At 46.5% G+C, this 17,426-nt stretch overlaps 1 protein-coding gene across 1 annotated transcript in view; it reads left to right on the plus strand.

Moving 5' to 3' along the window:
- Positions 1-930: 930 nt before the first annotated feature.
- Hth (Meis homeobox homothorax) overlaps positions 931-17,426 on the plus strand; it is a 58,524-nt gene continuing 42,028 nt past the window's right edge. Inside the window, exons 1-3 of the mRNA XM_077413958.1 lie at positions 931-2,825; positions 3,572-4,792; positions 15,155-15,414. Coding sequence (XP_077270084.1) covers positions 4,778-4,792; positions 15,155-15,414 — 275 coding nt within the window. The 5' untranslated portion in view covers positions 931-2,825; positions 3,572-4,777. The remainder of the gene's footprint in view (positions 2,826-3,571; positions 4,793-15,154; positions 15,415-17,426) is intronic.

The following is a 17,426-nucleotide window of genomic DNA, read 5'->3' on the forward strand; positions in this document are numbered from 1 at the left end:
TGATAAATTTTACTTGCAAATATCCAGTGTAATTTTAGTTCAACTTACTATTAGCACAATCTTATTATCCCTTTCATTTATCTGGTATTTACTGCATTTACGAGTGTTACAATTAATTATCATACTCGTACTTAAAGACCGCCCAATATTGAGTCTGCGCGACAGAATAAACAAGTTAAATCCATACGAAGAGAGACAACTCTCGTCTTATCTTCGCGTAGGTATCTCTATACATACATACAAGAAAGACGCGTCCGATATAAATTTGAGAATTCAGGATTCATTATCCACTACGTCGATGGCGTCCAACACGGCGCCGCCCGCCACGTCGATCGATGGCTGCCGAATGCGGATGTGTCAATTTGCGATATTATGCGAAACGCGGCGTGTAAACGCGCGCGAGGACGAGCACGGGAGCGGCGGCGGCGGCGGCGACGGCGGTGGTGGCAAAAGGGGGAAAGTGCGGGATGAGAGAGTCATAAAATCGAGCGAAGTGAACGCCAGGAGGGAGACACTGAGCGATGTCGGTGACAGGTCGCCCGCTCTCCTCCACGTCCTCCTGCAACCGCCTCCTGTCGCTATTACTCACCGAACGCCGAATACCATTCAAAGTTCGAAACCGCACGTTCGCGACCCAATTCCTATACGCGGAGTCAGCTGTTCGGTTCATTCAAAGCTCGATCGCTAGCGCCGCCGGGTGCCCGCCGCGAAAATAACGGCTAAATTATTAAAAAATAAAAGGTGGAACACGCGCGCGTGGTCGCCCTCGATAATTTCATTTACGGTCCGGTGGGTATGTGACTTGCGTTTAGACGAATGCATTAGCAGTTTTATTAAAACGTTTATTTTATATCTCTATTTTGATAAATATATCATTGTTGTACGATTGGTGCATTTTGATAGCTATTGTTATATAAGCATTTATAGTATGATATAATGAGCTAGTATATAATACATATGTGCAGAATTCGCTACGCCACACGCAATAAAATATAAAACACTAAATTTTTGAAACTTCGATTATAAAGTCTTTTGTTCGATATGAAAATAAATATCGTACAACGATTTCTGTTTTCGATTTAATCGCATTGATCCGATTGACCGGCAGGAATGCCTGGACATTTTGATATGTATATGACATATATGTATATGTATAATGTATTATATGTATTATGTCCAGGCATTCCTGCCGGTAGAATGTATAGTACAAGTGACTTTAACACAATATTTAAAACGTAACAAAAGAAACATATCATATACAAATATGTTATATCTTTGTCTCGATGTGTGGCTGCCTTCGGCCAGCCGAAGGATTTTTTCCGCCGCCGCATATACAACCTGCCGTCCGACGGGAAAAATGGCGACTAAAAAGATTTATTCTAAGATAAGATTATAAAGATTACAGGCCATTAGCGACATTAGTCGGTGCTTAATCCCGGTAAATAAAATATTTACCGTATATACACAGGTACGCCCACGAAGGATTTTATAATTTAGGGAGGAAACAATTGTTGAGTTAGGATCAGTTCTAATTCCGTAAACTGGGATCAATAGGAATTTGTTCAGGTGGCTGCGTTTGTATTTCATAGAGGAACGGCCTGTGTGTGTGTGTGTGTGTGTGTGCGCGCACGCACACACACACACACACACACACAGAGCGGATCCTTTCTCTCTCTCCCTCTCTCGCTCTCTCTTTCTCTGCCAAGACCACTCGCCATGCTGACTGTCAGTATTATCCTGCGTTCGTGCGCGCGCGCGAGCGCGCGTGACCGTTCGGTTCGATCTGCCGAGCCACCGGTACGAGCAGTCCTTAAAAGTGCAATGTCAAATTTTACGCTGTTTGTCCCGCGTCGATCACCGACGGCACCTCCGCGCGAAAGTGCTACAGTCAGTCGTATTAACACTCACGTCAAGTTCGCTCCAAGTCAATGAAACTGTAAAATTACTCACGTTTCACGTATTCCCGTTCTTCCTCCTTCTTTATTACATACCTTTTCATAATAAAAAAAAAGGCACGAACCGTTTGCCGATACGTTTAAATTAGAATATCGATCGAACTGTATATCAATGTCAAAAATAGATATCAATGAAACTTGGAAAATCTCTTTGGAGTCGCGTTTCTGGTAGCGAGACTCGAAACCAAACGCGGAATCGTGCATTTTTCCCCGGTTTTCTTGCAACAGCCTCGAAGACCAGGAGAAGCCGGGAAACGCGAGGGAAACGCCTCGGTCGACCGCGCGCCAGCGTGGAATTGGAGCGATGGAGTCTCCCGATCCACGTATCTCGCTGTATTTCGCGAATGACGCTCTCTCCCGCTCTCGTCCTAGCCATGGCGTTCTCGTCGTCATCGTCGCCGCCGCCGCCGCCGCCGTCGTCGGTCGTCGTCGTCGTGGTCGTCGGCGTCGCCGGCGTCGTCATCGCCCGTCGGCGGTCTCGTTGGTAGTGGTGTAGCGATGGCGGAGGATCCCGTAGTTCGCGGTCCCGCCGGCGCGGCGCTGCGGCCCGCGCGCGTTCTCGCCCGGGTCTCCCGATAGGCGGGCACTGCCGGCGCATTGGCCGCTCGCCGGTGGGCGTGTCGCCGGCGTCTCCCACTCCCGCGCTACGCGCGGCGCTGATTGACAGTTGGCGAACGACTGCGGACGGCGCAGGATCTAAAATCGCGCTAGGCGCTGCTCTCCACGCCGCGCTACGCGCTCCGCTCTTCTCTTTTACTCCGTGTGGCCGATCTAACAAACCTCCGGCGTCCGGCTTTTTCGCGGGGGGGAAACCCTGAAACACGCATATCCCCGTGGCTTGCCTTTCGACCGCGCGGCCCGCTGCTAAACGTGGGTAACACACTACGGAACCCTATACCGCGCCTTCTGTCCGCCGGAGTTACACGAGTGCCACACGCAGTAGTTATAGTCACGGTCAGGGAGGAGGGTCGCCCGCCGTGTCGTCTCTCGCGCGCTCGGACAGTCTACTCGCTCGTCGCGCGGTGTCTCCTCTCTCGGTTCGCGCGCGCGTGCCCGTACACCGGATCCTGCGAGTCTCACATCGCGATATACCGTCGCGTCGCGTCGCGTCGCGTTCGCATCTCGCGACCTCGCGTTCGTCTTCGCCCTCGTCGACGTCGCGCGCGCGACAGCGACAGATCGTCGTCCCGAAACGAAACGTGAGCGCGCGCGCGCGCGCGCGCGGGGGGCCGCCCGGTGTTAGAATCCCGTGCGGCGACGTGTGTAAAGGCGGCAACCGCGGAGCGCCCGGAGGTGACGCGTATATCTCTCTCGCGCGGAGAAAACAACGCCGCGCCGCGCGCGGGTCGTGGCAACGCCGCCGCCGTGCCGTCGCGCACCGTGTGCGTCACGCGCCGCGCGTCTCTTTCGCCGTGAAACGCCGGAACACCCGCGCGAAGTTGTGCGAGCGGCGCAACGGTGAATAGTGCTCGCGTCGTGGCGCCCGTCGTCGTCGTCATCTTCGTCGTCGGGCGTCATTGTGGCCGTTGCTCTCTCTCTCTCTCTCTCTCCCTTCCCCCCTCCAACCCCTTGATACCTCAGTGAACTCGGAGAGAATGTAAACGTGGTTCTGTCAGTGAACATCGTCGTCGTCGATCGGTGATCATCGGTTGTGTGTCGAAACAGTGAAGTAGAACCCGTCCGACGTCTTTCTCGAAAGCGTCGCGTCGCGTCGCGTCGCGTGCCCCCGCGTGTGCACCGGATGCGAAGGAGAGTGGAACAGAGAGCGACTTTGCGCAGCGGATCTCCCCGAGAAGAGGTACACCTCGCGGATCGCGTCTCGATGCGGCACCCTCGGCTGCCAGGCCTCGCGAACAACGCGACGCTCTAGGTATTTCCTCTCCCCCACCCTCTCTCTCTCGCCGAGATAACCTCGCCAGTTGTTGACACCGCGTTGCGGAGGTCAAACCACGTGCCCGAGCGTAAAGCTCCCGTCGCCTGTGACATGCGGGATTGACGAGAGGAGTCTCACGCTCCCAACACCCCGAGCGCTGGTGCGCCCAGAGATTACACCTGTGTTATCCAGGACGTCCGTGGTGGAGTGTCGCCGCGACGACGATGAGGAAGCACGCGCAGCCGGGCCCAGCCGTCGCTGTCGTCGCCGTCGTACGAGTCCCACTACCGCAAACGTTGCCCGCCGCCGAGCACTGCTGACGACGCACGTCCGCGACAGTTTGAATTTTGAGCGTCGGGCCGCCGCCGGTTTCGTCTCCGAACGACGCCGGTCTCGCGTGTGGTGCGTGTATGTGTGAGTCTCGGAGAATACACAGGACGAGACAACAAAAGGGAAAGGATCCCGCGAAGAGAGACCTACGGAGAGAAAACGGAGAGAGCGACAGAGCGAGAGCGAGAGAGAGAGAGAGAGAAGGATCGGCAAGCGGAGAGCGGAAGCGGAGCAGGCCGACGGGCCGGCGATTGTCGAGAAGCGCGTCCCGACGGCTGGCTTCAAAAGGAAGCGGAGGAAGAAGGCGGTTGAACCTCGCAGCGTGCCGTCGGCCGCCGACGGAGCCCGGAATCTGGTGCCACGAATCCATCGCGTCGTCCTCTTTTTCCCGTCGGACGCGAGACGACCGAGATCCTTCATCTATCTTTCTCTCCGTGCCGTGAAAGCCGAGCGTCACGCAGCGCGTCCGAGCATTGAGCTTTAGCGCGCGCGCGCGCTACAACAGTGCCGAGGAAAAAGTGTAGCGAAGTGTCGAGGCTCGCTTGCTTATACATTGTGGGAAAATACAGCCGCTACGGTGGCTCAGCACGCAGAGTTCCCCGGCGCGGCCAGGGCGTTCATGGCGCAGCCAAGGGTATGTTTCAAGTTTCAACCTGCACTTGCAGCACTTTTGCGCGCACCTTTTTCTCCGATTCGGTGCTAGGCGATGCGCGCGATCGATAGGAGAGACGAGGATAATCCCTCTCCTCCCCCTCCCCTCCGGCTTCGATTCCGAAATACGGCGAGAGAATCTTGTGACCTTTCTCGGAAAGATGACGTAACAACATTGCCAGTGACGGGAAACCACGAGGATGTCGCGTATACGTTTCTTCGCGTATTTTTGCCGAGTGCTCTAAAAATGTCCCGATGAAAGTTTCACGAGACTCGAAATGCCGTTGGGAAAGTGTTTTACCTATTCCAAATCTCGCGTTTTTAAGGGAGAAACATTCTCGAAAGTGCGAAAGTGATCGATTGTCCGTCCGTTTATAAACGCGCGCTCGCGATTGGCCAACAAGGATTTTTTTCGTGAGTTTTTGCGAATCATGCTGCCGTGATTTTTCCTCGACGGTTTCGTTTCCGGCCCTAAAAGTCAGCGTCGCGCGTGAGTCTGTAAAAACTAAAAACGGTGCCCCCCCTCTCTCTCTCTCTCGCTGCGTCGCGTCTCGACGGAGGCGAGGAAAGTTTCGTTCGGACGCGCGCGAGTCCGCGGCCGGTGAATTTGAATTGAATATATATCGACGCCGTGTGTCGAAAGGGGAATTTACGTGTCGTCCGCCTCGGCGCTTTGTAACGTCGCGCTTACAACGCGTTGCGACGGCGGCGACGAAGAAAGAGAAACGGCACAGTTTGCGCAAAAGGGGGGGGGGACTGGTTTTCGGGCTCGCCGCGAGCGAGCTTCTTGAACCCGTGTCACGCTACGTATCGCGGACGCGGATCGGATTGGGATTGCGGATCGCGGATCGATTGTCAGCCAATCACGGATGAGCTGCTCGTCTATGATTGGCTAGATTGCGATCCGCGATCCGCGACCCGCAATCTCAATCCGATCCGCGTCCGCGATACGTAGTGTGACACGGGCTTTTTACTCGGGCGCGAAATTCGCGTCCGTGTCATCGGCACCCCGCCGATTCGCGAGGGTCGCGTGAGAAAGAAGAGGGGTCGAGGGGTCCGAATGAAATTTGCCGCGAGGTCTGGCGGGCTCGTTTCGTGTTTACGTGTCGATTACGCGCGTCGTAATCGGACGACTTTGACCGCGCGGCGTAATTACGAGCGATAATCATAGCGCAACACCGGGGAGTAAATTTCCTCTGGCCTCGATTGCGAGAGTCGCGACGATGCCTCGCTGAGCCTCCACCGAGTTTCAGCAGAGTCGTGCGGGAGATTCGAGAGGATCCCCTCGAACAGAGGAGGGATCCGTCTGTTGAATATTTACGCCGTGATCGTTTCGGTAGACTCGCCGCGAAGAATCCTCTGACTGATTTCAGGCACGCTCGCGCTATCTCCGTAGGCCGAGTATATTCACCCCGGGATCTCGCGCATTGTTTCCGAATATGTAATAATTGTCTTTAGATCGTCTTTAAATCGCGCTTCACGCGCGGATTTATACGCGCAGATTTCGAACGGAGAGCGCGTTTCGATTGGATTCCAGAAGCAGCGCGGAGTTTGATGATTTTCATTCGCTTAGGGGCGCGACGAACAAATGCATATGGCGTTACGAACGCTTAATTAATTAAAACAAGTGGCGAGTTGACATTTCGTTGTTGTTCTCGATGATGAAAGGCATCGCCACTCCGAAACGCGTTTCCATTCACCGCGTTTCTCTCTCTCTCGTAAACATTTCTAACGTGTCAAAAGTTAGGCGTATTATTTCTTCATTATTCACCATTAACGTGATAAATAATTGCGATATTGTCCCGGTAATGGATAGTTGTCTATGATGATTCAATTAAGTGTCATTGAAATCCTCTTTTTACAATTTGAACGCCAGGAGTGACACGAACTTAATGAATCATGTTTCGACAAATCTGAGGCACTAGTAGCACTATAGTGCACCGTATTAATAATGCAAGTGTTATTCCCTTTCGCATTATGAGATTCCCAAAATATTCTTTCATTCGAATAAAAGCTAAGCACATTAAAGTCTATTTCAGCTTTTTATCTAATTATTTTCAATTTAGTACGATCATATCTATAATACTCTAGCGTCGACGTAATATTCATCTGAATTTTGAATTAAAAACTCGCCGCGTCACACAGAGACCGCAAAATTTAGTGTATCTCTTTTCGAAGAATTAATCAGGCTTCGCGTCGTCTGCGGTTTCTTGTTCACGCGACGGTCAAATGCGACGAGCTGCGGGACAATATATAGCCTCGTTACAGCCTTTTGCACGCATTTAAGTCCAAGCGCGATTTGTGTATTCAATGCGCGTCTAATGGAGAAAAATATAAATGCAGCTATTGCATTCTTTGGATACTTGGACCGGTGCAGCAATTTTTTGAGATCAGTTAATGTTAAATATTTTATTTACATATTTTCGCGTTGATCCGTGCTTGCTGTTCTTCGTGGTTATACGAGATATGTTTCTGCCCGTCGGACGTAGGTAACACGTTTCTTTCTCTCTCTTCAATGTGTTTTTTTTTCGGCTCTTGGTACTCTTAAATGCTTTAAATAATCATGTAAATTTAATTGTATTACTAAAATAACGCGCGAAAGAAATTTTAAAATTCTTGCCTTTACATATCGTGACATACCGATAGAAGAATCTTTTACCTTTCATATCATATCGAGTAAGTAACAAATCACATTTTCAAAGTAGATTGCTGCAAATCATGATATCCAGCTTCCACGAAGAGCAATTGATATTCATGTCTTTTTTAAATGTTTTTACGATAGAATTGACACATTATGAATTAATGTTTGAAATCTATTCTAAAAAAAAATGGTATTTTTTTCAAGTTGTGCCCGAGTTGTTTTTTGCCGATGCGAGATATCGGCCTATTCCAACATTTTTCTCGTTTTATGCAAATACGAAATACTTAGTGAACTCGTTTTAATTCGCGAAACTAAAGACTTGGCAGATTAAGTTCGATCGCATTGACACTTCTCGATCATTCAATGCGCGGTGCTAAACAGGCCGTATATTGATTCCGATAACTGAATCCATGCGAAAGCAGTGCTTCTCGCGCGCCGATAACTACTCCCGTGTTTACACGTTTCACACACATGTGGCATTGCGATGCGATTCACATGTGACCTTTTTTGACCACAGTCTCTTTTGTCGCCCAACTTTTGATGGGATACCGACGAAATCTTTTCGCATACCTGATGCTTCTGCTTACATACCGCTCAGTCAATTCCGTTAATAGAAACGAAAATTAAAATTGGTATATATATAATTTTGGCTTCCTCAATTTTTGGAATTACACGGAAAGAACGGTTTTGCTGAAGTGTCTAAAAAATTTAGCTATAGATACAGATCTGAAAATAATTTTGTTGCAACACCAAAATAATTATAGTAGAGGTCGCTGATTATGCTGTAAACAATTTTGACATTTCAGCAATCAGTTTGAGTGTTTGAGTGTTCTGCATAATTATTTTGATGGCCCAACAAAATTATTTTCAGATCTGTATCTAGCTAAATTTTTTTTTACTTCAGCGAAACCGTTCTACCCGTGAGAAATAATGGGAAATGTATCTTTCGTTGATTTTCACGTTTCCGTCGCCAAGAATAAATGTTCTGTAATGCGTCCTCGAGGTGTCAAGTATGCGTTTCGTCCCGCGAACAGTTTCCGAGTAAGCCGGATGTAATGAGTATTGACAATTTCGGGCAAATAATACGTTTGCGTCTGGTATACCGGCGTGTCTCAATCGCAGCCGCGGGTCGTGCAGGAGTCGATCCCAGCGATGCGCTTCTTACCGCTCAATTCCGCTTCGGCATCCCGTCGCTCGGTCCCGGTTTGCGCTTGCAAAATTGCCGAAACGTGCGTGCGTGTCTGCTTCAATGGCAATCGCAAACCTCTTTTGCGTGCAGCGCGGAGAATTCTTCGCGACGGTAGATCGGAGAAAGCGGTCGTCTACGGCAAAGCTCGGGTTCCTGACAGGTGAATTTTTTTTCAGCGACTTAACGCTCCGTCGGAGGTTGCAAAATATCGATGATATACGATAAGTATTTTTGCTAAATGCGCGATTGCCGAAGGAACAACGAGAGTACCTGAAAAAATCTTTACCTGGCCTGCGAAAACGATGACGGGTATCCGGGAATTCAAATGGCCACGATAAGTATCAAATTTATTCGGGATTACTGGCGATTTTTTCCGATTTTTAAGTTTACTTGTTTATTTGTGCTCCTCTACATATGGCTTGTTCCAAGGATCTATCGATATTTATTTTAAGGAGAAATATGTGACAGTGCCATTTACAAACAAGTTTTTGTCGAGGAACGAACATCGGTATCACAGTCCTGTTTTCATTTCTACGTATTTTTCTAAATTTGCCGTTTACTTTGACATATGTCCTTATTTCCTCATTTGTGTTTCCAATCCTTCCGAACTTCGTCCCGGCGGAAAGTTAGCGAGCGATCGAGAGTCAAGCAGCATTTAGGAATTGAACGAGCTAGAAAGGTGCAATGTGCGATCGCGTTTCGCATGAGCGGTGTGGAAATTCACGTAACCCGATAGCGCATTTCGGATTAAAAATTCCGACCGCCGCGTTGCGCCGCGCGAGGGAATGGCGGACGGGGCTCTCTTGGACGACGACGAGGACCCGATTTTTCGTCGTCCGTCGGCGCTGTATAGGTACCGCCGCGCCGCCGAATGAGCCCGTGATTATGTATTTATGGGCATCCATCAATCACTTTCGCTCTCCCGATTGCGGATATCGGCCTTTAGCCTACGGATTAAAGTCGTATCGATTTCTCGCCGTTCCCCATTGGCCGTGCGCGCCCGCGTCGCGTCTCGCCGGCCGTTTTTTTCCTCTTTTCGTCTGGACAGTCGTTAGGCATATTCATGCGCGAGATAAATGGGGCCCAACTCGGCTCGGTGCCCGCGATTTAGAGCCGCATGGTGGGCGCCGCTCCGATACGAGCCTAATTCTGTTTTCCGAAAATATGCCCGTATAGTCAGAGTGCGACCGTTCAAATGCAACCATAAACTTCATATATGTCAAACGTCTCTCAGATGCACGAAATAGCTCTACCGGTGAACGACTCGGAAATTGTGTCTCTCGCGTTGTGGCACGTCTGATACCTTCGAAATACAATATTCTCACATCTCACAAATTATCAGACGATGCGGAAAAGAAAACGTTTAAATTTACCAACTTGCAATAGAAAAGAAGCAAGTTTGTTTGTTATAAAAATAAGTGTCTTAATATAATTAAAAAAAAAAAAAAAAAAAACAACCGAAAGAAGAGCAGCTCGTTACATTAAAAAACAGACAATATAATTGTAATTGCGAGGAAAACGTTTTGTCTTAGAATTGCGCTCGTAGCGTGATCACAGGGTTAACTGGAAGCACTACCGCGATTTATATCGTTAGATTTTCTATTCTAACATAATGAGAAAAGAGGGAAGAGAGAAAGAAGCGATAGGAAAGATAGAGCGAGGCGCGAGCTTACGAGAATTCTATCTGATTTTATACGAGGTGCTTGAAATAATTGAATTTCTAAGGAAATTAATTACCGCCATGTGTGATAATCATACTTTATGTATCGCGTAATCGTTTGCAGTAGTGGAAAGAAAATGTTAAATGTTAAACGAAGTCAAATCGGAAATAGAACGAAATTGAAATGCGAAAAACATCTTTTATAAATGTACGATAAAGGTACGATATTACAATATTCTTTTAAACATTGATAATGATTACAAAAGAAGTAGATATGCACAAGAGCATTTTTATCTTTTTCTTTTTCTCTCTTTCTCCTCTTTCGCGATACTAACAGCGAAAGCGTTCTTAAATAGTTTAGTATTGGCAATCGGTGCACATCGGCCGAACTTTTATTATAAATTGTAAATCGTCATTTGGCGCGTTAAATAATAATCAATCTATCTCGATTATATTTGACGCCAGGCGGTCCTTCCCCTTGGTGAACGAGTTTTATTTTCATGCCGACACTAAATGTCAAATGAAAATTTCGACGCAAAAGTTTGTTTCGAAATAAAACATTATGGCTGACGTGAAGAGCTCGCGAACGCATGCTTGCCGATTTCGAGGTTGGGTTTGCTTGCTCCACCGTAAAACATCATCGAGATTCTCGCCTTCTTCTCTGCAAAATCTTGATGCTATACCCAAGGTCTCCATTTTCTGTCACTTCGTCACGGATTAAAGAGTACATAAATTAGACGTGGAGATTGCACTCTTAATAAAAATAGGATTACGTGAAAAATTATTTGGCGAAGTTGTGTCTCGAAGGTGCGACAGTCCTGGCTATATCAAAGGCGAATTTAATTTTTTCCTCGAAATTTTTTCACGTAGCGAAATTTTTCGCATTGCATTGCTCTCGCGAGAGATTAATAGCCGGTTGGGATGTTTCTGATATTTCTCTTCGTGTGATGTATTATACGATTTTGAAATTGATTTCAACTCCGGCGGCGGCGTAGTGCGCGGAGACCGAAGCGGCGGAGTGTTATAGGGAAAGAGCGGAAGGGAAGAGAAATGAAAAAGAGAAAGAGAGACGCGAAGGGCTCGCGTTGTCGGGTTATTGGTGTTTACCTCGTCGGCTCGCAAAATTCGCCGACGGCGGCACCTTCATCACTCGGCAATTTTCTGAATTCTGATCCGCCGGGCGCTCGCGCGCGATGTATTCCGCCGATTTATATTTTTCACCCAGAGATAATCGCGCGCAACGCGCACACACACACACACACACACACACACGAGTATTGCCGCGTCTTGTCCTTCTTTCCTCCCCCGTCGCCGCTGTTTGCCTCTGCGTTTTTTTCGCAATTTATATTGAGATGCTTAAGCGCTCGCCTTGACCTATCTACTTATAAATGGCGGTCGTTTGTCAGGCTTTGCTAAATTTCCCTCGGTTCTCCCCGGCCTGCCGCGCGAGCCGGTTTACAGCTGCGCGAAACCGAAGCGGCCTCCCTCCGCGCCGCGCCGTTTACGCAAAAACGTCATTTCCATACGTATTAGGAATTCTCGCGTCTTGCATTAATCCCCATGACAGGACAAATTCGTGTACTAACTCTAGGACGCGTCATTCAATTTTTGCCCGAGAGACGAACGTTGCGCGCAACATAATTCAGCACTTAAGCGCGTTATAGGTACTTTATTTCGCGGCGGTACAATATTGATAGTGCAATGCGCTCGAAGGAATTAACTCAACAAAGGAGGAGTGAGATAATTCGCTGCAGAAAGAGAGAGACTAACGGTTCACCAAAAACTCTGCTCGTCGCTTCCTCAACGCCGTTTCCGGAAATATTCTTTCCACGTCATGCCGGCCCGCCGCTCGCATACGTCTTCGGTGACAGCTCGACATCGTCGCGACGCGTCGCCCTGTTACTTCTCCGTTTCGGTCACAAATTAACGCCGTCTGCAAATAGTGATTGTATACGATGCGCACGAGCGCGTTCTCTCGAACCGGCTTTGTCGCGGATCTTCTCGGCGACGTTGACGAGGACGACGCACAACGACGACGACGACGAGCATGACGACGAGCTTCATCGTCGGTATAGGGACGAGTCTTCCACGATCGCGTCTCGAGACACAACCTTACCTCGCTTCCTCTTGCTATACCCTTTAAGATATTCCGCTCGCCCATCGAGTGATATCTTCATACTGCCATGACGGTGAATTATTGTCCATGGCCTTTTTCAGTTCCTCCAGCTGAGAGAAATTCGCATTCTAGATGCGACATGGTTCGCGCGCTATACCCAGACAAGAATCCCTTTTACGTCGTTTTTCGCGGATAGGTGCAACTTGCGTGTCTGTATGAATAGAGAGACCGCGCAAAGCAAAGTGGAAATATTCGTGGTTGCTTGGAAAATAGTTTATTATGTATTAATATTGCAAAAATTATTTCTACAAGATGTATAATTTATCTCGAGAGAATGACGTCTGCGGTTTATTTATTACATCTTATATTATAGATTGTGTTGATGGGAAATATAAATATAGCGCGTTTAGTTTTTTTATGTAACACGTGCATGGAAAGTATAAGGCTCGTGCGTCATTTCCGCACCCGGGAAATTTTCATCTTACAGCACTTGTTGCACAAATATAACTATTCTTGTCAATAGTATTTGCAGCGCCGAAATGCGTTTAACTTAATATATCGGGAATCAAGGTTTCAGCTGTATTAAGTTGAAGAGTCGTTCGCGGAAAGCATGAGGGACATAATTATCGAGCACTCCAGAGTTGCATGGTAAATATATACGAGGAACGTCGATGAAGATATCGGGCCATATTAATTCAGTACTTTGTTCGGTTCTTCGCGACGTCTTATCACCGCACTTTCGCGATACGAAAACGAGGACAAGTCGCGCGCAGCTGAGAAGGACGAATTTTAACCAACGCGCGCCGCCATTATTCGCATTCTGCTCCGCAAGCGGATCGTTTGAGTGACTTTAACGTGCGTATCGGATTAATTCAAGCGCAATATAGCAGGCGATTCGATTCGCACCGCGTTATTTTCGCGATTTCGCCACAATCTTGATATTCGGCGCAAGATTAATCAAATTAGGTGAGAAAGAGAGAGAGAGAGAGAGAGAGAGATGACAGTTGTAATCGCACTTTTTCGGACTACGTATGGGTATATTTTTTCTCTCTGCTTAAGCGGATTTCCGCATATACGTTGCTCTCAGGAGCGAATTGCGCCAAAGGTTGAATTAAATTAAGCAGAACGCGGATTGCAGATCGTTTCCGATATTTTTGCAGTATCGCTTCGTAACGGGCGCAATTGCACTCTTCCGGATTGCATCGAGTTATACACATTCACACTTGCCGCGGTTGGTAATCGCGAATTCCCGCCGCTTCTTGTTTTCGCGACGACGAAATTACGCGGCATTCCCGAGTCCAACGCTAGAATTAAGCAATTAGCGATAATAATCGGCTTGCTTGCTTTCGTTCCCGCGCAGACTGGCGTGACAAGCCGCGGGCTTGGAGGACTCGGGAAAATCATTGCTTCCGTTCTCGATCGGCCGACCAATCGATCGCGATCGATCGAAGCGAATCTTCAGTTTTTCATTAAGCGTTGTCTCTTTCTCCGCGCGCGCGCGCGTGTGTGTGTGTATCCTGTCGATACACGCACGTTCGAATTTGTCCGACAATTAGCGCACTTTTGTTTGTCATCCATCAGCTTTGCATCGGCGCGAGAATTTTATTGCTAGAAATCACAAGGCCTTGCCCTTTTTTTGCGCTATTCTAGGAAGGTTGGCGTGGCTAGGCGTATAATTGAAATACGCGGTTATTTATTACCGGTCGTACGGTGGTACGTAATTAATTGTTTCTCCTGCGGCGATTAAATCTTATCTTTTTCTCCGACAGTGATAGTGTAACGAAGAAAAAGTTGACAATCGCGATCCCGCGGAAAAATTCCAATAGGATGTTTGTGTCTTTTGAAAATAGAATGATAGTTGGGTTAAAAGCACGCACTCTTTTCGACAATAAGATAACCTTCCATTATCTCGCGAGCAGGGAAAATTACGTTTGGAAATATCTGGTTGTCAAATTGAAAAAGTTTTTAATTAAAGACAACAATTATAAAATTAATTACTCCCGTATTATATCTAAGAATTATTGAAATTATAAATTTTCAAACAGGTTTATCAACTCAATTATTTCACACTGTAAATTTTTATCATTTTCGACTAATGATAGGTTGAGCTTCAACTGTTCGCAGTAGATTGATGACGTATATATGAGAATTTTTATTTTTCAAATTTAATTGCACTGTAGTCCGGTACGGATCACAACGATGTGCTACATTGTTATCTAATATAGCTTATAGAATACAGTTTACTGTTCTTATATATGTAGAAGCGTCATCTGATATGCCATCTCCCGAACTTGAAGTCGCGAATTACGATTGTTATACAAGTTTAAAAAAAAATGCTTAAAAAAAGACGTGACATTCTCGCAGTCTCTCGGCGTGTCACCTTTTGAACGTTCTCCATTCACGTGTGCGCTCCGAGTCCTTGCGTCAATCGTTATAAACGCACGATTCTAAATTTACGAGCCAACGCCAGAATAGACAGTGCCTATATTTAAATAGGAAAGAAACTCGAAGATTACGCTATTAGGAAGCACTAGCGAATAATTGCAAGCAACATTTTCAAGTCCGTAGATTAGTCTATAGCGATCTCATTTTCCCAATACTTAACATCTAATGAAGAATGTATGTGTATATGAGATTATTAATGTCTTTGAATAAAAAAAAGGCATCGGTAAATACACGAGAATAAGTATCTTGTATCTATTTCAGCTTTGTAACTCTTATACAATTTTGTGATTGCAGTACGATGATGGCGGGCTGCACGGGGGTTACCTCGAGGGCGGTGGCGGCGGTGGAGGCGCGGGGCTATACGATCCACACGGTAGTGCCCGCGGTGTTCCCGGTCTCCATCACAGCCCACACCTGGGAGCTATGGGCCCAGCACACCCCCAATACCCACCGCCTCCTCCTCAGCCGCCGCAGCACGTTCTCGCGGCGGCAGCTGCGGCCGCGGCCTCCGCGGTGCCCGATGTCCACAAACGTGACAAGGACGCCATATACGGGTGAGTGAGATTTTCTGTATTTTCCTCGTTGTATATATATTGCTTTTTTGTTATTGGATGCGCGTCGCGCAATGCGGCGACGATCGGTAAAAACGAGTATTATTGCGCGACGATAAAATGAACGCACATTTCGAAAGGCAGAGGTTTATCGCGATATTATTATGCACACTTTTAGCTGTCATTGCGACGATCCTACAGCTAACTTTAGGTTTGAGGTACAATTGCAGACTTACCTAATAATTGCGGTAATTCGCCGACGATTGTGTAATCTATCTCTATCGGTTACTTGTTAAATTTGCATAAAAGTACGTATCGGTGAATGTTCCATTTTCCAAAGCGGGATGTTTCGGCGAGAGACAGGTGCGAGAGCAAACGCGGGACGAACTTGAAATGCACATAAATTCGTCGTGGCCATTTGATTTTCTGAGTCGGTCTGACTCGACCTGCCTCAACAACTGCCCGTAACGGACAAGTCGTTGCTAGATCGCCGCGTGATTTCTTCCCGCGCTTTCGAAAGGTAGGCAATCTTTTTCTCTCTCTCTTTCCCGCTATAGTGATAGAGTTGCTCTAGTGAGAACAAGTATTTATATTATGTATAACGTTAGCATATAAAATGCTTTAATATTATAGCTATTGTTTTAGAAAGAAATATTTTTGTTTAGATTATTAAATATATTTTAATATTTTTTTTATAGTAAAATGATATGTAAGAAAAACAAAGTTTTGAATTGAATTAAACATTGTATCATAACGAGACATAAAACATAAGCTGAAAAACTATTTAAAGTGTTCAAAAATTAATGACATCAATAATTTATAGTTTGTCAAGAAAAATATGATAATCATGCTATTGAATATTTCATGATAATACGTAATCCATACCAAAGTTATATTGTTAGTAAGAAAACGTCAGTTGAGATATCCAAGTATCCAAGCAGAAAGTCTGGCTGCTAAATTATCGAAATATATCGAAAGAGAAATAGTTTACTATAATACTATCAATGAGAAAAAAAATGTTCTGCCTTTTAGTAAATATTAGTTTGCATACAACTGTGACTGCATTTACTAAAATAAAGAAAATTTTCTTTTTTATTAGTATATTTTTTTCTCAATAAATTGAATAAATACACATATATTAATAAAAAGAAAAATTTTCTTTATTTAAGTAAATGGAGTCACACAGTTGTATGCAAACTAATATATTTACTAAAATGCAGAACATTTTTTTCTTAGTGTAGGATTCTCAATCTCGAATAATACTGACGTTATACATTTCGAAGTAGCGTGTTCAGTTTTCCGTATCACGCGCGATATCGTTTTTGCGATACATTGCAAAGTCGAACAGAATATCATTACCATATGGTTAACTCCGAGAGATAACCACGTTTCAACGATCGAGTTGTCCCCGGCTTAACGATACTTTCCGTTTTTTTCACGGTGACAATACGTATTATACTGTTTTTACGCAAATTTCTCGCTTAAGCTCGGTGTATATATATGTAAATTTAATAAGAAGCTACAGCAAGATTGCACGTATAAAGCATATACATGAAAGTATATAGATTCGATAATATACGCGATGAACTATTGTCACATATCGCGATACGTGCGATGGCACTACTCTTTGATGTTCTTACATCTTATTTTTATATTTTGTCGCAAACATTCCTGCATTTGTTTCTCCCTACATCATTATAGCTGTGGCCGTTCGCAGCAGCTCGTGCCACGCGCATCGTTCGTACAAGCTGAAACACGTCAATTGGCCGTTTTACGGAGCGGCTCGGCGGCCGTGTTCCGCGTGATTTATAGCCGCGAGATGCCCCGATTTCTGATGTACGTCCTAGAACGGGAGCCTCATTATTCTGTGCACCCTGTAATTTGTCCATTCGTCGTGTGCCCCGGTCCGACCCGAGCAGGAGATTCCACAACTTTCTCGGAACGCCGCCGTCGCTGCTGTGCCGTGCCCATGCCCATGCCTCGCTGGAACGAGCGCTTTCGGCGCGGTTATACGC

The sequence above is a fragment of the Temnothorax americanus genome, unplaced genomic scaffold (genome assembly GCF_048541705.1).
Source record: "Temnothorax americanus isolate GAGA-0224 unplaced genomic scaffold, ASM4854170v1 Scaffold34, whole genome shotgun sequence".
NCBI lineage: Eukaryota > Metazoa > Arthropoda > Insecta > Hymenoptera > Formicidae > Temnothorax > Temnothorax americanus.